General features: G+C 41.4%; 1 protein-coding gene across 4 annotated transcripts in view; it reads right to left on the reverse strand.

Annotated features, from left to right (window-relative positions):
* The window catches only part of GATA4 (GATA binding protein 4), a 69,800-nt gene that overhangs the window by 39,520 nt on the left and 9,044 nt on the right, over nucleotides 1-21,236 (reverse strand). The window contains exons 1-2 of one of the 4 annotated variants that reach the window (XM_088152457.1): nucleotides 12,751-13,214; nucleotides 6,349-7,135 (exon numbers count right to left, since the gene is read on the reverse strand). In XM_088152457.1, coding sequence (XP_088008583.1) covers nucleotides 6,349-6,874 — 526 coding nt within the window. In that variant the 5' untranslated portion in view covers nucleotides 6,875-7,135; nucleotides 12,751-13,214. Of the gene's footprint in view, nucleotides 1-6,348; nucleotides 7,136-12,750; nucleotides 13,215-21,236 lie in introns of those variants that run through there. The other 3 variants (XM_025167138.2, XM_007428999.4, XM_088152456.1) reach the window with 3 other exon arrangements.

Below are 21,236 nucleotides of genomic sequence, written 5' to 3' on the forward strand. Positions count from 1 at the left end.
CCTCCATTCACTCACTAGCCCCAAATGTCTGGGATTAAGAATTAGATCTCCAAGACAAAGAACACCTTGAAGCAAACTCAGATCCTTACTGAACGTTTTTCATTTTAAGGAATTCTTCATCTCCTATTTGTTTTTTTCTCTTGATCATGTACAGACGGATCTGATTTCAGAGAAAAACATTCATATGAGCTGAGCAGTACATGAGAACAGTCATGTCTGAGATCATGAAGCCATTGCTCCAGTATCAAGGGATGACAAGAGATTCTTCCAAGGCCTCCATGAGCAAGCAGCATGATTTCAGATCATTGTTAATAGCAACTGAAGCCTAACATTCTGGTTCATTCTGTATGGTAGCTACTTCAGAGGATGTAAATTTGACAGTTTTAAATGTTAAATGTTTTTGCGGAGGCTTCAAGCAAGTGTTGTTCTGACCTAAAAGAGATCAATTAACATGAGCTTCACCATGTTTTAACTTACTGCACTTTGAATTATGCACACAAGGAAGTTCTGAGCACCCTGACACTCATTGTCATTGAAACTATAAAAATCAGAATGACCTTCACTAAACTATCCACAAGATTTTGATGTACCATCTTTTAATTCTAAATTATAAACCAGGCTGGACATTTATGGCCATGGATGGAGCAACATGAATAGGACAGCCAAAGGTTTAATTGTAACTACAAGATAATAATACATTATTTTTCTTTTTAATTTTTAAAAATATGATCTAAAATAATGTATCTATGCCCAATGATTGCAATAGTATGCAGCTGTTTAAACCGAACACTGCTGGCCAACACTATACTTTGTATAAATAAATACAGCAGGAACACTGCAAAAATCAGTACTGAAGGAAAGAAATCCTATGTACATATTTTAATGAAGTAAATTTTATGGAGCTTATATGCAGAGCAATGTTGGGTTCCAGTTTAATTTGGTTGGAGTGAGATCTAACACACAAGTATGAATGGTAAGAGTTCATATTCTATTGGAATATTTTATATAATGAAGGTACGTTGATTCCAGTGCATAACTGCTGTAGGAATTCAGGCAGAAAATCAAAATTTAGCCTTTCTTTTGAATGGTAGCAATAGCTTTTTTATTAAATTGTAAGTTATGTCATATAAAGGACACTTACAATAAGGTTTTGCTAATATGTAAATATATTTAAGCAATTAATTGGCAAAAAAACAAGCTATTAATCACCGAAATGGACCTAGTTCTTAATTCCTTTTAAAAAAGAAACATTGCTTTATTTTTCATTGCTGCTCCCAGAAAATTCACCACTACCAGCATGTTAAATGTATAAAAAAAATAACTGAAGGAGATAATCTCAAATTTAATGTGACCTAATAATGCAGCCTTCAAGGTGGAAGAGAGAGACCAAATTCTGTCCAGAATGAGGGTTCTCATTATGATTGATAAATCTCTGAAAATGCAAAGAATCCATAAAATTGCAAAGTAGTGCCAATCCTATCTAATTAAAACACCATTTAAATCTTAAGCAATGCATGACCTTGAGTTTTTTATCAATGGCTTCCCATATAAAACAAATCAAAACCCTAATCTTATTTTCTTCCCCACCCCTTAAATCCTTACTGAAGAAAAGCCCATGATCTTATTTGCAAGTAACACCTCCGCCTGGTTGCCCAGGGGCTCCTGGTTTTCATTTAAATATGTATAAGTGGGGAAGAAAGGAAGGCGTTTCCCAGAAAGGCCCCTATTCTTCTCAGCTTGCAAAAGCAAACACACGTGTGTAACTTTTGCAAAGCTCAGCCTCATTTGCAGACCAACACAGTGCCCCAGTCCCAACAAAAGACAATTTGCTGGTGTAGATGTGAATACAGGTCCCTGTGTTGGGTGTGAATGGAAAGTTTGACCTAATACATCACACAGCAAAGTACAAAGTCACAGGTATTACCTGCTGTTTGGAGGCAGACCTAGGAACAAGCAATAGTAAGGTGAGAAAAAATAAAGTCTCCTTCAAATTGAGTTCAACTCCTGGTGACTTTGTGGACACAGCCATGTCGTTTTCTTGGTAGCAATACAAAAGTGATTGTCTACTTCTGTTTTTTTTTTGGTTTTTTCCAATTTAGCCTACAATTGTAGTATTCACTGAAAATCTCCCATTCAAAAAATAGTTTGGTTCTGCCTGTTGCATTTAATTCTGGACCCAAATCCCATCAGAACCAGATTTATTTGAGCTAAACACAACCCTTGATTACGACTCATCCAAATCTACAACACTATCAGCAGCTTTGGGCACAGAATCACTGAACACAAAGAACAGCATGCTGGATCAAATCAAAGGCTTATCTAAACTAGCATCCTGTTCCCAGGGTGGCCAACCAGATGCTTTTAGGAAGCCCACAAGTAGGAAATGAACTCATTATATCCACCCCAATGTTTATGTTCCCCACTATGAGTATTGTGCTGCCTCTGACACCTAAAAAATCACCACCTATAACGCCAGCCTGACTGAAAGCTGAAATTGTAGTTTAGTCTCAGACTAAAGTTCTCCAATCCACTATCTGAAATTCAAATGGAGGGAGAAGAGTCAGAGAAAACTTGGCCCTGACTCCCCTCCCTCCCTCCCAATTTAGAGCATGTGTGCTTTCAAAGGGTTCACCTTTGGGGCCAACTGTGAGGTCCATTTGGTACTATCCACATTATCTTTCCTTGCCCAGACAGGCATGCCAGCATGTAGATTTAAGCAACTGTCAGTACACTTTGACTGCTGACAATGTATGCTTCTTTATACTGAGTTTTATTAAGCTGCCCATTTTATTTTGAAATTATGGTTTTATACCGACCTATTATTCCGTATATCATCCTAATTCTTCCTTCTGCCAAAAAATAAACTAAAAACATTTAAGAAAACTAATTTAATTAAACAAATGAAATCTTTAAAAATAAGGTAAATGTAACAGAAGATTAGTTTAGTTTGCTTGTTCATGTAAAAACAGAGTTATGGAAGATCAAAAGGGGCACAAGGAAAATGAGAGCTGAATCTTTTCCTTCCTCTCCACCTTTTAGGATTATCCCCTCCTCCATTTCAATAATCATTTTCTCCCAGCTTTAGGTCCTCAGTTTGGCTCCAGTTCTACAAGCGAGCCTGGATGAAAAAAAAAAAATAGTCCCTAAGGCAAAGAGATTTGGAGGTGCATAAAACTAGCAATCAAGAGGATGGTTCAACCGAGCTCATATCCTATGCCAGTGTGGTCTAGTGATCAGAATAACAGGCCAAGCTCAGGAAACTAAGATTCAACTTTCCACCTTGATCTTGATATGGCCTAATGGCTAATCAATAACAATAATAAACTAAACTTTCCACCTGGTGATGAGAAACTTTGGTTAACCTTGAACCACGCTTAGCTATTTCTGTTTCAATCTAACCCACCTCTTAGGGTTATTATAACAATTTAAAAAGCAGGAAAGGCAATTAAGTATCTTGTGTCCTGAGCTTCTTAGAAGAAAAACAGAAGAAAAACAAACCAACAGGGGAGTTTAGCATCATCCCAAGGAAGTGTTTCTAGAAGCCTTTCCCATTCTGGTGCCCTCAGGATGGAAGAGGATTATGGAAATCAAAGTCCAATACATCTGGAAGGCTGGGAAAAACTACTTTATAGGAAGGTAACCTAAACAAACAAATGATGTTAAAATCCTAACTTCCTTTTTCTCTCTCCCCACTTCCCTCTCTCCCTGTCTATGAATGGGAGCAGAAACATTAATAAACACTTGAACCCTAAGCAGAAAAGAGAGAAAGAGAGAGAGATGAAAAGGTATGGTGATTGATTCATTTTTTAGCCCTAGTGATAATAAATTGCTAGTCTATAAAGTGAAAGTCCAGGAGGATATCATTGTTTTATAAGTGTACTACACCAGCAAGGCAAAACTGTAAACGTGCCACTCATATTAATTAAATAATACAAAGATAAAATATATTACAAATTTACTACATAGTGTTCTAATTCAGGGGTTTTCAAACTTGTTTAGGCCGTGGAACCTGTCAATTTAAAAAAAAAATAATTCCCTGAACCTCTGATCAAGAAGCAAACCTCTAGTGATAGGAAATGAGCAATAAAATTAAACTTGTGCTCATTGTAATTGATGCATGCATATTTAGATACTGAAGTTATCTAAATCTTATGGATTTAACCCAAACTTTCCATTTGACCTTTCTCGGGGGAATGAGGGAGGCTGGGCTGGGGCAGGATGACTTTGCAGAAGGCAGGGCACGCATTCACCAAAAGATGGCCATAGCTGCACAGCTGAGGCATTTTCCTAAGGAAAAATTGTGGCCATCATTTTCGCTCTGCTACTGCCTGCCTCTCAGGCACACACAGAGTGATGTGTCATCCTGAGCCACAAATACCCTGGGGGTGAGGCTTCTGAATGTCAGATGACAAGTCCTACCTTTTCCACTGTACCTTAGAAAAAATGCTATGACCACCCTTGGCTGCGTCTGAGTGAACTATCTTTTTCTCCCTTACTCTCTAACGCAGTGTTTCTCAACCTTAGGAACTTTAAGATTTGTGGACCTCAACTCCCAGAATTCCCCAGCCACCCATGCTGCCTAGGGAATTCTGGGAGTTGAAGTCCACACATCTTAAAGTTCCTAAGGTTGAGAAACACTGCTGTAATGGAACTCAAGGATTCTGCAGAACAGAGTTTGAAAAACCCTGTTCTAATTCATGTAGATTTCATGGTCCTTGTGGACCATGGGTCAATTTAAACTTCAGATTTACATTTACTCCCTCTGCTCTAGAGTTGTGCTTAATCAGCAAGCAAATCTTTATTAGTCTGAACTGAAACCAAAGTGAAATAACTTCTCTCGTAACTGAAGCAGTGCTGAAATTAGATTACACCAACATTTCACAGATATCACCTACGTGCACAAATATACGTACAGGTTGAACTTGTGAACCAATTCAAATTGTGCCTAGATCAACAGGATAACCAAGCCCCTGCATTACACCGAGCACATCACACCAAATAATAGATCACTCAGAACCCCCAATTTATTTTTCCAGGGTATGCATAACTGTGGCAGCTTGTTCTAAGAAGGTTCTTACACACATCCTATTCATTTTTTTAAACATCACTTTAATGGATTTCTGCAGAAAAACGTATTACTGGGTGTCAACATTCTAGATGGTCAAAAACCAACTAAAGAAACACCACAGACTCTGGCTGACTAGAAGATTAAAATGGTAGCATTTCCAACAGTCTGTAAGTTACCAATTCATCACTGAACATGTAAGGATAATAATTTCTAATTTAATTTAAGAAAAAGATTACTGGGCAAATGTACACAAGCCGCTTTATTTACAGCTGAACAAGCAGTGGCTGATCTAGGATTAATTTTGTTCAAAAGAGGCAGTATCCATCCTTGTATCTCTCAAAGGATCTGCCTTTCTCAAAATAACATGCAACATTTGTAGTGCTAACAAAGTATACAGGTTAGTAATTTGTGCCTTAATTGTTTAATCCACATGAACTAATGCTTTAAAGTTACAGTTTTTATGCAATACACTTTTAATAGTAGATTAAAAATTGCTTAATGTTGCAAAGACCTCAAAGGTAAGCCAACACCCTCCTTCCCGCATGAAATGGTACAAAGTAATAAGCTTAGCCATAAATCGTTTGTTGTTTGTACCCTAAGCTAAGCAAACAGCAGGCCTTTTTCACTTCAGAATTATAGGATGGATCATGGGGACAGCAGGACCTACCCAGAAACAAGTCCCATTGCAATCATAAGGACTTCCTCCCAGATCAATGTTACAGGACTGCAATTGAAATGAGATGAAGCTAATAGGAAGCAGCTGACACACCAGTGCAGTAAAATATAAATAGGGTAAAAACAAGAACTATGTAGAATTGGAAGTTACAGAATTTCCCTGATGTTGATCTCAGCTGCACTTTTTAAGATGCAGCTCCATCACTATACTGTTGATTCTTGGACTTTTTTTTTTTAAAGAGACATTTAATATTTCTATTATTGAGGCCACTATTCCAGGCTCCTAAAGCTGATGGATAAGAAAATATAGATACTATCTCCTTGAGTTCTTTGGTTTATGATAACTGTTAAATTAATTCCCACTCAAGAGAGTAAGGAATTGTCACATGCCATTTCTGAAAGAAAGGCTCCTCAAACGAGTACCTTGCTGATAAAATGTGAAAAATAAATTTTACTGATAATCTATATGCGTAACTACTAAATTCACTGATGAGCTGCCTAGTATTTATTATCATTTAAATTTAATCAATTTCATGTAATCCATCTTGGATTGAAAGGAATGTTCCCTTTCTGGGTATAATAAAATTCAGAAGATTCATTCTTACCTAGGTTGCTGTGCCTTGAAGCTCCTGGAGTTCCCCGATTCTGAAGGTTGTGGAGCATGGGGCTATCAAAGGGAGATGAAGTCCAGGTGGTGCCCAATTCTGGGGTCATATAACTTGCTGGATATGGACTGGAATAGGACCCACTGAAACTCCGAGCATATTGGTCCCTGGTGTTGGCTGAGATGCTAAGAGAGCTGCTATAAGCAGATGCTTCTCTGGAAGTAGTTGCAGGGATGGGGGTGCTGGTAGCAAAGGAGAATCTTGGGGATACCGATGGATGAGAAGATCCAGGGTTGTAAGCAACATTCTCAGCTCCAGGCTGAGTCCAAATGGAGTGGCTGGAGACTGGGCTGCCTTGCTGGGATGAACCACTCCCTTGGAGATAAGGCAGGCTGGGGATCATGGTAGTAACCCTTGTGGTGGGTATGTAGACAGGAGAAGCAGCAGCTGTGGTGTGCATAAAACTACTGGTCCCTTCATATGCTGGTGGGCCATGGTTGGCTGCCATTGCTAAACTCTGGTACATCTCTGAAGGAGCAGACTGGGCCTTGAACTGCAACCCAAGCACACAGGCAAGTTATCTCCAGAGATCCAAGTTTGGGGACAAGTAAAGGCACCTTCCTCCACGAAGGGGCAGGATGGACCATGCAGTTCCAACTCAGATCCAGTGACGGTGGTTTCCAGGATGATCCAGGAAATCCCTAACAGAACTGTCTGTGTTCCACTTTAGATATTTCCTGACTTATTTGAGCCATTGGGGCTGGTGGAGTCTTCAGACACCTTACACCTATAACAGAGGCAAGAATAAAATGAGACTGTATACAGGATGGAAAAGAGAAAAAGAAAAAGAAGGCAGAAAGTAGAAAGACCTTTTCACTAACGGCACTTGCAGTAAGGTTAGGGAAGACTCCAGGAGTTTAGAGAAGGTGAGAGAGAGATACTCCCTAACCAAATGCCTCTTTTGAAGCAATTCTTGGCCCTCAGGTAACCTGCCCCTTTTGCCTTGTTAGTTAAACCTAAAGCTATTATTTCATCTAAAATCACATCACACTAGGAGACTCAAAATCTGGATTTGGACGTAGGAAATGTGAAGCTGCACTTAAAAGGGGCTGAGGTCCTAGTGACTACATGGACACAATCATGCAGTTAATCAGCTCCAATCCTTCTCAGCTTCTAAGGTAAGGTCCGTTTTGCTACCTGCTAAGCAGAAAAGGAGAGAAAATCAGACCTTTTAGAGGCAGGAGTGATATGGACATCTTATTCATGGAGGTAAATGAAAAATGTTGGGCATGGGGATGAGTAATTGTGAAGTCAGATTGTATACTACTGTTGCTTTTTCCAACTTGGTGCATTCCAGATATGCTGGACTACAACTCCCAGAAATCCCAAGTGACATGATACTTGGTATTGCTAAAAAAAGGAAAATAAACTTCAGAGAAGCCAAATCCTTTCTGGGGGTCAGGAACCCTAATCATAGTCATGTAGGATCCATGGTGATCAGGAATAAAGGAAAGAAATTCTACAAATGATCAGAAGTATTTTCCTCTCCAAAAATGCTTTTAGTTCAAAATTTTTAAAAAAACTGAGATTCAAAATACAGGAATTTACACCATAAATATACTGTAGGTTCTAGTGGGCTAAGACTGACCATTTCAGATCTGGATTCCTGCAAAACTGTATTCAGGAATGATTTATAGGATGAACTACTGCATGCAAATGCTTGCAACACTTACACGCAGGAGTATTAATTTTCACACACACACATACATATCAATGAAAGTTCTCACCAAATGAATTCATAAACGTATAAAAAATATCAGAAAAGGCAGAAATGCTTGTACCCACAAAAACAGAAGGAAAACAGCTTGGTTCATTGTTCAACACAACCTTTCCCAACCTGAAACTCACTAGATGTATTGGATTTCAATTAAACAAATATTCAGTTGACATAATCATATCTGGAGAGCAGCAGGTTGGGGAAGGCTCTTCTAATGTCTGTTGATGCAGGAGCAAGGTGATCTTGTTCATTTCCAGTTGTCCTGAAAAAAGTCCACTAAGACTTGCCTTTTCACTTGTCCTGAAAAATTATTCAAAGTAACTGGAAAATTTTTATATCCTATCATTAATTGAGGCTGGCCCAATTTAACAAAACACAAAACAGTCACTTTGCCGAATATACATTTAGTTGCACACCCCAAAATTTTAGTATTCAACATTTTGGCAAGAACACTCGAGACATACTATCTATATGGTCATCACAGCTGACCACACTGTTGCCTAATACTTAGCAGTTTGTGACTATACTCAGTAAAAGATGAAGAACGGGAAGAATTGAGTGTTGTCTGCAAGCATCTCTTAGGTGTACGATGCATGGGCTAGCTCTACAGGTAGAGATACATTGCATGGATGTGCACACACACAACATTGTCACCAAGTGAAATATTTTAAATAGGACTAAAATGGCAACCCTTCACTTCCATCAGAGCTGCCATTACAGGAATATTTAAAATTTCTCCCTATTCTTAGTGATCACACAACAATTAGATCTCAAGCCTATTCTTGATTTAAATCCCACACTCCCCAAATGTATGCCCTCCAGAGGTACTGAAGTACAACTCTCATTATCCTGATCTAGCCTGGCCACTCAGCCATAAAACTCTATTTGTGATCCTGTTTCTTAGTCACTGTGATATGGGACAATTTTATATAAAACAATGGTGGTTTAAAACAGCCATAGGGAAGCCCCAGTTTAACCATTTTTAAACTACTACTTTTAAAGCAAATAAGTTGTTGCTTATGGGCTATATTCACACAATATACTAAACCCAGGTTAACGAAACAAAATATATGTGCTCACATACTTACTCTGCCAAAGCAAATATTTGCTTAACAAGATGGTCTGCTTTATATAACCATGCTAAAACTATGGCTGAGTTCCCACAACACACTGCTTCATAAAATGCTTAATCCTGCTTTAGTGTAGTCTTATGTGAATCCACACGTAATATGGTTTGGGGATCAGGCCAGAGAGAGAGAAAATGCAAGAGAAAAACTCAAATGTACCTAGAGTATGTCTACCTGGCAACCTATAAATCAAATGTGTACAGAAAGACTTTGGCCGCTGTGTGCCAAAGAACCTCAGAAGTTTCTCTTCTGTTTATTACTTCCATTTTTCAAGATAGACTCATGGCTTGGAAAAAGGATCTATGATCAAACCAAGAATTTGACTGAGCTATGCATATACTGTATGACCGGACAAAATTCCTATTCACCCAACAACAGAAGCCAGAGTGAGATACAGGGGCTATCAGCCTCCTAAATGCACCAATTTTTCCCTTCCAGATAAATTGAAACTATTAAATCCTATGCTTCTGAAGACCCCAAGTTGCACCACATTCAACCTATGCAGATTGCCATCCTTCCCCAGATCTTTCCTCTCCCCATCCTCTTCCAGACCCCAGCAGATCCAGCTCAGATTAAACAATCTGAGCTAACAAGACTGGAAGATGAAGCCATTTTGCAGCAAAGAGCATTAATGTTGGAGGCTGGCTGGGAAACCTCTTCCACGAGCCATCAAGAGCATTTGAAGGTAGGAAGCGGTGCTCTCCATCAAGGATCGCAGAGGAGACCAAGGGTTGCATGGCTCTACAAAGAATCTTCCCACTGTTTTCTGTCCAAAGAGCCAGTCTGTGCATGTCTAGTCTGAGGGCAATCCCGCGGCATTCAACAAGAGAGTAACTCTAGGAAGCTGGCCACGGGCCGCCGCCTTCAGGACTCACCAGTTTTTCCAAAGGAGAAAATCTCCTGTGCCGCTTGAACTCCAGTTCAAGAGAAGGACTTGTTCTTTCAAAAGGGATGCGTTTTAAGGAGTAAGGTTGCCAACCTCTCGCTCTTTCTCTGGACTACCTACCAGAAGCTTGCCGCTTTTTGTAAAAGTGAAATGCTGATAGAAAACTGTTGGGCTGGAGTTGCCCGATGGAGTTCTACACCACAATTGGGTGCGTGATCTCAGCTGTGGCTTTAAGTGTGAATTCGGATTGCCTCCTCTTCCCCCTTCCCTTCCCTTCCTTTCCCACCCCACTCTTCACTGCCTCAGGCAAAACCAAATTCATCAGGCCCTATCTCCTATACTAGGAGGGAGGGGGAGGGGGGAAAGGAAGGAAGGAAGGAAGGAAGGAAGGAAGGAAGGAAGGAAGGAAGGAAGGAAGGAAGGAAGGAAGGAAGGAAGGAAGGAAGGAAGGAAGGAAGGAATGAATTCAAAATGTGAAACTAACAAAAGAAATTATAAAAGAAAACTGTCGGAAGAAATCTCCAAAAAAAAAAAATGTCAAAAAGCTAGTTTTTCCCTGGCAATTTCTGATTTATTTCCAGTGAAATGGAAGTAATTAAAAAATCACCTAACCTGAGTGCCTTAAAAACAAAACCATACCCTGCATCTTGATATAAATATTCGTATTACTTACTACAATATTTTTTTCACAGTTCCTTGGGAAAATATGTCTTTTTTTATATTCCAGTGAAATGATTTGATAACAAGCAAGCAAAACGCAAGTGGTGCAGGGGTGCCTATAAAGCAATTGTTCAAGCCAAGTTGGAAAAACATTTGTAAAATACTAATCTATTAAAAAAAACTATTTAGGCAGTATTTACACCTTTCAGAGGCATATATTTTTACAAAGTAGTCACCACTCCTGAAATGTGGACACGATCCACCCAAGGATGAGCATGTTTTAAGTTACACACAGTTTATTTACTTCCTAGCTAGTGCATATTAATCTTCCCATCAAAATCAATGGACTTGAAAGTGATTTCTACTGGATAATGGAATTCAATTAACTCAAAATACAGATGTAATGAATGCAAATATAAACTCTTAACTCTACTAATTTCATTATCTCTGTTATAAGCAAATAGTAGAGAGAGAAGAATAAATTATTTTTAAAATAAAATCCAAGTAGCATAAAAATACCAGAATTACCCAAAAAGGCATTACTTCCGTTCACTGTTTTCTAGAACAGAAATATTTACAACATAATATGCAGACATTTTACTGATGTACTTTCAAAGCAGATTTGAAGAGAAGTAAGAGATAAGTATGTTATTATTTGTAACTATTACAGGTAGAAATAATTGATTGTAATAAATAGTTGAAACAGATCTTCAAATGCATTATTTCCCTCTGCTGGTTTTTACCTGCTCAGGTTAAAGTAATATATTACTTCCCTATAGTGTTTTAAAATAATCACAACAGAATAAGAAAGGACATGATAAAATAATAATATTATGGCACAGTACGTTCACCCATTCTGTAAGGGGCAATACAAAAAAACGGAAGGCCTATATTTGGAATCTCTCCTGTTTTTAATGTTTCTAATCTTTTCTCAACCCCTTCTGAAAACAGGAATTCTTTTGTTTTTGAATGGGAAGAATATGCGGGCCTACAGATTTTCCCTGAGCACCCCCCTTGATTCTCTTAAGAAAAAAACGAACGGAAAAAAGCCCTCAGTAGATGGATCCCCTTTTAACTGAGATAATCAGGAAAGAAAAGCAATTTTTCTCCCAAAATATCTTGCAGACTTGAAGTAATCAATGGTAGAATAGTAGTAGTAGTAGTAGTAGTAGTAGTAATAATAATAATAATAATAATATACCCAGACAAAGTTAGGTACTGTTTCTTCTTACCAATTTAGTACAAAAAGAAATCGAATTGAGATCAGTGAAATTTAAAATGTTCTTACCTTTGACTGAATTGTAAATACTACTTCAAAAACAACTAACGCTATTAAAACAAAACACAATTATTAACACACCTAAAGTCTGGAATACAGTATAGGACTCCAGCCAGGAAGATTACCAAAACTATCGGGAAAACAGTATTTCTTGCATCATCATCATCATCATCATCATCATCATCATCATCATCATCATCATCATCATCATTAAAGTTCAGTAAAGGGATGTTGAACGCTATGCCCAATCCTTTTTTTTCTTCCTAAAACTGAATTCGTTATGATTTCTTATGCTGAAAACTAAAGGGCTTTTTGGGGTGTCAGTACCCAGAAGGGAGAACCCGGCAGTCAAGGAAGGAACGATGTGGGGGGGGGGAGGAAAACTCGTGGCAAGAACATCTGCGAGGCTCGCTCGGGCCGATCTGTTCCACGTAGGTCTCACGGGAATCTATCCAGCGGGTAGGGGAAAGGCTGCGCCCGGAACAAAACGAACAAGAAAGCCCACCCGCGATCCGGGGCAAGTCGCCTCGCGAGATTACTCCCGGGTAAGGGTTGCTCGGAGAACAACTTCGGATAAACACGGGGAGCCGGGAGGACGAAGAAGGAAAGCAGTGACGGAAAGCCCTGCCAAAGGTGCGTTGGAGTTCCGGAACAGAAGGGAGCCGAGAATCACCTCGAGTTTCCCGGACAGCCAAACCGACCTGCTCCAAACGCCTCCGCTCGCCGCCTTTGGCTTCTTCGCGACTTGCTGCCCCGCCGGAGCCCGACTGAACTCTGGGAGCGCGCCTGTCAGAAGCAGGAGCAGCGCGGCGGTGGGAAGGAGAGCCCGGACGGCTGCTCGCTGAAGCTCAGCACTGCTGCCCGCGCGTCCGCCCGCCGCCACCTCTAGGCCACGGAGACGCCGGGAGCGAAAGCGCCCCCGCTCACCGAGGCCGGGCCTCCTGGGTGCCCGGGGCGCGGAGCAGAGTCCGCCTTGCCTCCTCGGCAGCCCTGCCTGGACGCCTGGGGAGCGGGCAGGATGAGGCGGTGCGCTCCCTGGCCCGCCTCGCGCCCGGTGACGCCGCTGCTCTGGGTCTGGGCAGCCACCGATGGGGCGCTTTCCTTTTCCTCCCCCGGCTTTTCTCTCTCTCCCCCACCCCCCTCTTCGTCCCTCTTTCCCTACTCTTCCTTTCTTGTCTCCACCCTGGTGACTGGCCTCTCCACACCACGTGGCGAGGGACGAGGTGAGCGGGGGGGCGGGGGGGCCGGGGGTATCTGTTGCACCATCAGCCGGCGCCAAGCTTCATTCCTGTGGGGCTATATATATATATATATATATATATGTATACTCACACACTCATGCATGCGCACAAAGATAGACAGACACAGACCGACCATGTGTGTGTGTGCGTGTGTGTGTGGAGAGAGAGAGAACCCTCCTAGTAGGTACTGTGTTGGTGGGCGAATGGATACAGCTGTCAGCTCAGAGCAGGCAAAACCCAAGAGAGAACAACCTTCAACTGGTGCCCCCAAACCTCTAAACAACATGAGGAGGGCTTTAGCTACTTCTGCCTCAGCCTCCTTTCCTGATTTGGCACCCTCCAGATGTGTTGCACTCAACTGCCATTGTCGCTGCCACCCTATCCCAGTCAATGGTCTTGCTGGCTGTGGGTCATGGGAGTTGTAGTCCATTCTGTCAGGCAGGCTCCATGTCAGAGAAGGATGCAGCAGGAGTCCTTACAGAAAGGGAAGTTCTTCCCTAAATTATCGTAGGCATACCCTTAATCACTTCCAAGCCAGGGAGTTTTGTTTTACATATCTTCTAGCAGTGATTTCTGCAATTATGCAGATTTCTTCTGGAATCTCTTTCTGGTCCATTTCATTGAGGAGGATGAAAGAGAAAAAAACCTCCACCCCATGCAGGCATGTCCTCTCTTCATGTAGGCATGTAGAGCTTCAGGCTCTACAAAACAAGATTGCTCGTAGGGGCAATTCAAGTCACCCTGTAAGTTTTTGTCAGGTGATTTACTGTTGCGGGAAGCTCATCCATGTGATCAAATGATCAAGTGGGTAGAAGTGCATGGAAGCGAACTCCATTTTGCAAGTTGTGTTTGGGAATATAGGACTGGATTTAAGGGAAGGAAGGAAAGCAAATTGTGGTGGAGTGTTCTGAGAAGCCTCAGAAGAAGAGTTTGGTAATGGAACCAATTCAACAAGGCAATGGTGAATTCTCCCTTGCTGGAGTTCTTCATACCAGCTAGACAGCAGCTCTTGGGGATGCTGCATCAAGGAACAGGGGAGAGATTGGATGACATAACATATATGGCTCCTTTAAGTTAGTGACTTTTCTTCCATATGTCCCAGGCTTTCCTTCAAAGCTCTGAAAGCAGCCTATCCACTCTTCTCTTCTCATTTCATTCCTCCTTCAACCCTATGAGGCAACTGAATAACTCTGAGTGGAGGGCAGCTGCTGAATCCCTTTTGTACGGCCTCCTCAGTTCACAACTGCCAAACCAGCTTCCCACTATTCTGAGACAAAAAACACTTAAAAACCATAGTATATGGTGTAAAACAGGTTTAATGGGTTCAAACAACAACCAAAACAAAAATTCCCTTCTCCTCCCTCCCAATCTCAGGAAAACCAGAAAATCCTGACCCAGCCAGGTGTGTGATATGATCCCATCCACTTTGCAGTATTGCTTTCATTGCTGCAGTCCCCACCTTCCCCAAAAGTGTTCACTACCACCAGAAGTGACCCCCTTGGCTTAGCTGAAAGTCAACCAGCAAGCTTCATGGCTGGGTGGGGGAAGTTGATGTTCCACCTTCTCAGCTCCAGCCCAACTTTCTGAATCCTACATCACGCCATTTAGCCCTCTTTGGGCCTTGCTTTCCTTATGACAGGAGAGATTGAGCCATTCTGTTCCCGGCCCCCTCCCCGCCCCCCCCTCCCCCCAGGATCTCTGCCTTCTCTCCATTTGCATTCCCCCACTTGTGAATGGGAAGGTGAATTTAAGAAGGAAGGAATCTCCTCTGTTCATGGAAAGTCTCTGGTGGCTCAGAATCACTCACTGACTACATTCATATAATGTGCCAGACTGGGCTAAAATGGGGTTGGACAATTTTGAGGTTCAGCATATTCTGAGAAATGAACTAGGCCAATTGTATTAAACCATACTATGGTTCCCTGGTGTGTATGTAGCATACAGTACGTGGGCATATTTTGTTAATCTGGATTTACAGGATATAACACTGTCAGAATTCAGTCACTAAGTTACATGACTGAGGGGGACTAAACAGAGAACTCCCAAGGTCAGTTCACTTCAGTTGCAGTACACTACAATGCTACCCACACTAGCTGTCCTTGACCCTTCCCTACAGAATAGATCTTGGCCCTCTTCCTTGAGTCATCCAGATTAGTCTGGTTGGTATGGTTTATCTCTGCTTCTGATTGGAGGCCATCCCTAGAAGGGCAGCTTGGTTAGAGAGCACCTAATTCTTCCCCAACTTGATGCCCTCCATTTTTAATGACTCCCATCAGCCCCAGCCATCATGGCCAAATCTCAGGGATGATGGAAGATACAGTCCAAAACGTCTGCTAACCATCACTCTATTCATTAACATAATAAAGACAGAGATTTTAATTAAGAGATAGCTGGAGGAGGAACCACAGCTGCTTCCAAATAGAAAGAGCTGCAAGGCAGTGAGTCTAATCTAGCACATTATGCAGACTCACCATAAATGTTATACATTCTCTACTAGATAAACACTACTTAAAAAAAGAAGAGTTAAAACTAATCAAGCTTAGTATTCTGTGTGAGTACTGGTTGTGTTTTTGTTCCTTTTGTTTTGATAATGTGTTCTGTGAACATAACCTGGTTCCTGATTCATTGTCCAGTAAAATGCAAATGCTCAAAATACATTGAATTAAGTAATCAACCAAGTGAAACATGTTACACAAACTCTGTTCATAGAATGGAATTATTTGGATCCAAGCTTTAAATGGCTTGTGGAACTCACTGCCACAGAGCACACTGCCATAGGTAAATATCAGACAAAGTGGTGGAGGTGAGATGTAGATGGCATTCAGAGAAGAGCGGGTTTGTGGGACTGCAGCTATTCTGAGCCAAAGGACATATTTAAAATGTTGGGAAATTGTCAAAAGCCATCTCAGAAAATGGCTGCCACGGGGAGGTTTGCCTATTGGCAGTGGGGTGCCAGCTGCAAGAGATCCATTTCCAGGGATGTAAAAGGCCCATATCTGTATCAAAGACAACTCCAAAATAATTCGGTGAGACGCTTTCCCATGCAGACACAACATGAAATATCAGCAGGCGAAAGATGCCCATCCTCTGTAGGGAAAACAGGCCCTTATCACTTGCTAGCCTCCTGGCATCACTTTTTCTTTTTCTCTGGGTACTTGGGCACTCTCCTGTCTGACTCACTGGGTGGCAGCCACCTACTATTGTTTTGAATGCCTCCAGGGCACACATGGAATCCAGTGGTGTTCTTAGATAAAAAGGGCATTGGAACCCATTACTTTGCTTTGCAACATGCCAGACGGACAGTTTGGGGCAAGGGGGAAGAGAGAGGCAAAAATGTAAAAGAGAAAAAACAAAGTAATGATAAATATTAGGGGGACAAGGAGCCTAGTGGCTGCAGTATGCACTATATTGAGTGCCCACTGTAATGTAAAGAAGGCAGTATGTGCCATGACTCAGTTGGAGCCACCATTGGCTTTGTGGCAAAAGTGGGCAACCACTTTTACAAACGGTCAGTGAAAACCTTTGGTGAGAGGAATCTCTCTATTGCTTGGCAAACCACTGGATGGAGAGGAAGACAGACAGCAAGAGGAAAAGAGAGGCTATATTCATTCAATTCACTAAACCATGGTTAACTAAACCATGGCTTATAGAAGCCCCTTTTGTGGGTTGGCACAAAGCACTGAGCCACAAACCAGCCAGTCTCATTTTAGCCTAGCATGCTATGCGAACCCAGCCAGAGAGGGGAGCAGTAGCAGAGAAAAGGAGAAGATGAGAAAGAAGCTATAGCAGAAAGGCCTGGGAGAAAGAAGGAGGGAGAGAGAAAGGGGAGGGGTGGTCTCACTAATTCTCTGCTCTGACCCTGCACCCACCAGGACACTTCCAGTAGCAGATTATCCTCAAGGGCAGGAATGTGTAGCCTTTGAACAGCATGCACATTTTGGCTGTGCTCCAAAAAGTAGGTGCAGGCGGAAGAAAAACTAACTATAATTTAATTAATTACATTTAATTCTAAAAGTAAGTGTGCTTCCTTATGTGCAACTAAGTTAAGTATTCACTATGCATGTATTAATGTTCTACATCTATCACATTAATTAATGACATTTCTGGAGTTGCCTTGAGAGTCACAGCCAAGTCAGGAGCCACTTGTGGCCTTGTTTGACACTCTGCTGAAGGAGATGCAAGCTGTGGATTTCCAAAGAATTATTTCTGCTATGGACAAAAATAAAGCCCTGTATGACCATTTATGTGTATTACTTCATTCTAGGGAGCTGGTTGTATGCATTTTTTTCTTTTTTTAAAATGAGGTTATGGAATACGTCTGATCAGAAGGGACATTGAGGAAATGTAATCATCAGTGATGGAGTCCAGGATTGCCCTCCCATTTCCTGCACTGTCATTGATGAAAGACAATCTGTTTGTGTACTGTGGATCACGCAGTGCTCCTAAATATCTTCACTATATTGTTTTTATCAGGAGAAAATACATCATTAGAATAGACTGGCCTTCTGCAGCTTGATGCCATTGGCCATGCTGATTGAAGGAGATGGAAGTTGTAGTCCAACACTTCTAATGAAATCTACTTGAGGAATTCTGAAATAGCCACGCCCTTCAACTTTTGAAGCGCATCTAAGTATTTTTTTACAGGTGTTCCATTTCATGGCTTTGTCTCAGCTGCAACTCGACCAAATGTTTCACATTTTGCCCTAAGATGTGGGCTTATAAAAATGGACCCATCCATTACCCATAAAGCTGCACTTTACCTCTTCAAGTTGGGGGGGTGGGGGAATCAACCGGCAATTGACTGTTTTGCATGAGCAGCGTAGGCTGCTGTAAGAAAACAAATATTAACTAGCTGGTCAAAATTGTTTCTGGCCAGCTAGTCTGATCACTTGAGACTACCTGCTAAGCCTCCCCCATTCAAAAGAAGTACATCAGGCATCAGCCTTCTCAGAAGTGGCCCCCCTGGCCTGGAATATGCCTCCCCTGGAGGTACATTACACAAAGTACTTAACGTATTGTTTTCTATCATGCCTTTGGCCTTAATTGACCGATTGTGCATCTTCCATCATGATATGCATATGTCTGTCTTGTTTTTTTTATTATTATTTGTTCTTTGCCTTTTTTCTGCTTTGTTGTACACAGCCCAGAGTCCCATGATTAGGACATTCTACAAATACATTAAATGGATGAATGCATCGAAACAAAATGGCCATTTTGTGTGACAGAAAGGCTCAAAAAGATCCCAAAATCCATATCTGAAATAATACATGCACCCATGTAGAAGGATGCAGGATCTCTTCTTTCCACAGACTTCTTTCCACTGACATGCTTACTTGTTATTCCAGTAGGCCTTCATGTTGATTGTTCCTATAAGCAAAGCTATTTCTACCAACAGTACACATGCACACACATTGACATGGGTCAATGGCTCATTGGGTAGAGCTTGTAGGACTGTAAGAACTGGGCTGCAAAATTCCAAACAACCACTGGATGGCTGCATAGAATTTTCTGGACCTCTTTGCTGCCACCTAAGGTTATCTGGATTTTTACAGCCCAGATCTGGTAGCCCTAACAGCTCCCTAGGAGCACTCCATTGCAACATCATTGTCTCATCTCTCGATCTGACATAACCAAACAATTAACCATGTGCGGTGATTAGGGCTCCATATAAGGGCAAAGATTCTCAGCAAAAGCCTGGATTACTGGACTTGGAATGTACCACATTTGGGGGGGGGGGGATAGCTGGTGCTGAGCATTCTTTCAATTTCCTGTTCAGTGGCCCAAACCAACATCTTTTCCTGTGTTGAAGTTGACATTGCTGCTCTGTTTTTTCTTTCCTTTTAAAAATATCTTTACGAAGCACAAAACATGCAAAACTGGTGTCCTATCACCAAAAGTGTGCATGTAACTAATCAGGCACACATCAAAGTTGTGCAAGGGATGACAAATGAAATTAAATAAACAAGCTATACAAACACTGAACAAATGGAGAGGGGACTACCAAAGACCCTTTGTGCTGGGGCGCCATTTGGTCTGGGGCCAGCCTTGGCCATGATGATTGGTTTATACATAAAGTCTGCTTAGTCAATGGGTACATCAGAATCAGCCATGCTACTCACAAATTTGGTGAATTTGGAACTTCCAAGGAGGAGAGACTCCAGAGAAACTGGACTATTTGAGGCAGATGACCTTGTAGAAACAGACTTTCCAGTCAAAATATTCAAGCTGAACCTAGCACTCATGTAACAAAGGTGTCCCAGGGCTACTTCCAGGCTGCTGAATACCTTTGTTCCACACTTATGTCATTCCCACATCCCTCAAAACTGCTGCTTCCTCTTTATTCCTAATTTATTCTGCCAGGACCCTTAGAGCAGTTTTGTTTTTATTTATCAAACACAAATGCTGTGATAATTCATCACAAAAGGCAGGGTCTACATATACCTTGCAGCATGGAACAATCAATCATATTTGAGAAGCTAGCCAGTTATGCCCCTTCCAAGATCCTCCATGGCATTCTCCCTCTCCTCTGTTGCCTCTGATGTCCAAGGGACAGCTAGCAATCCATGCCTTCCTACTCAGTTCTCCCTGGATTGTTCTTACTTGCTTTGGGGATTTCCCTCAACTGGGTGATATTGGATGTTGCTATTTAAGGATTATTATTCAGAGAGCTGAATTCATTATTAGGGCATACAATTTTTAAAACATTAACAACGTATTTTTATGTGAATTCCCTGTATGCTGCTCCAGTAGAGGAATCCCAGAATCCCAGGCAGCCATTTTGTTTTGGAAAAGGAGCAACTTGGTTCTTTGCCCTGAGCCATTCTTCAGTGGCCTTGCCTGGAACTGGACATGTGATGAGATGTCAATGCAACAGGAAGGTTTAAAGGTCAACAGGGCAATAAGAGAGCAGTATCGCTATATAAAAAAATAATAATAACCCATTACCATGTAGCCTTCAAGGATGATAGCAGGCAAGCAGGCACAGATGTTGGGCCTCCAAGATCTACTGGTTTTCTATCATTCATTTCCAAAATATGGACAGTAAAATACTGTAAAACAAAACGATCACCTCTTCTATCTCCTTAGGGTACTATTGTAATCTTCCATACCTGGTTCCCTTTCAGCTGGCAGAACACCCAACAGAGAGAAGTGTGGGTGACAAACTGAAAGAATAAATAATTAACTGTGTAGCTGTGGTGCACGTTTCCACACCAATATGCCCTACTGAGTTCAGTAGAATTTTCTGAGGAAAAATGTGTAAAATGCCTTAAAAAAGTGACATGAATACAGAGGGAGAAGTTCAAAATGTGTTGTTATGGCTGATAAAACAGCTTGATTCAGCGTCCTATAAAAGCGACCTCCTTCCATGTGGACATTGCCCATCAGTTGAAGTTTTTGGTGTCTTCACCTTGCTTCCTTTCTTTCTCTGCAGTCGAATCACTGCGTCCATGCTACAAAACCTTTTTTCTGCAGCATTGCTCAGACCCTGGAATTCCCTCCCTTGGAGTTTGACCTCTTCCATCTCCCTTTGCCAAATGATGAAGGTCATCTTTTACCTTGTGGTGGTGGTGGTGGTTAGTCAGTTCCAGATGCCATCTATTTACTGCCTTTAGATATGTTTCCTGTTCAGCCTTGTTTTAGTACAATTTTTTGTCCTTTGATGGTAATACATTTCATTTTGCATGTTAAGTTTATGAGTCTTAGAGGTCTTTTGTGCAAAAGGCAACATTAAAAATAGCTGTTATTTTAGCGTAGGGGCTTGAAGGACATCCTGCCCATAATAAAAAGGAGATGGTGGATGTACTCTCTGAGTATTTTGCTAAAAGGCGGAAGAACTGAGAATAGTGTTTCCCCACCCAAATGGACAGCTTCTTCCCTTCATGGAAGAAAGGGAGCCCACCTGCATTGGCTTCTCATA

The sequence above is a fragment of the Python bivittatus genome, unplaced genomic scaffold, assembly GCF_059951505.1.
Source record: "Python bivittatus isolate LINGU-HERP-01145 unplaced genomic scaffold, Pbiv_v1 ctg000690_np1212, whole genome shotgun sequence".
Lineage (NCBI taxonomy): Eukaryota > Metazoa > Chordata > Lepidosauria > Squamata > Pythonidae > Python > Python bivittatus.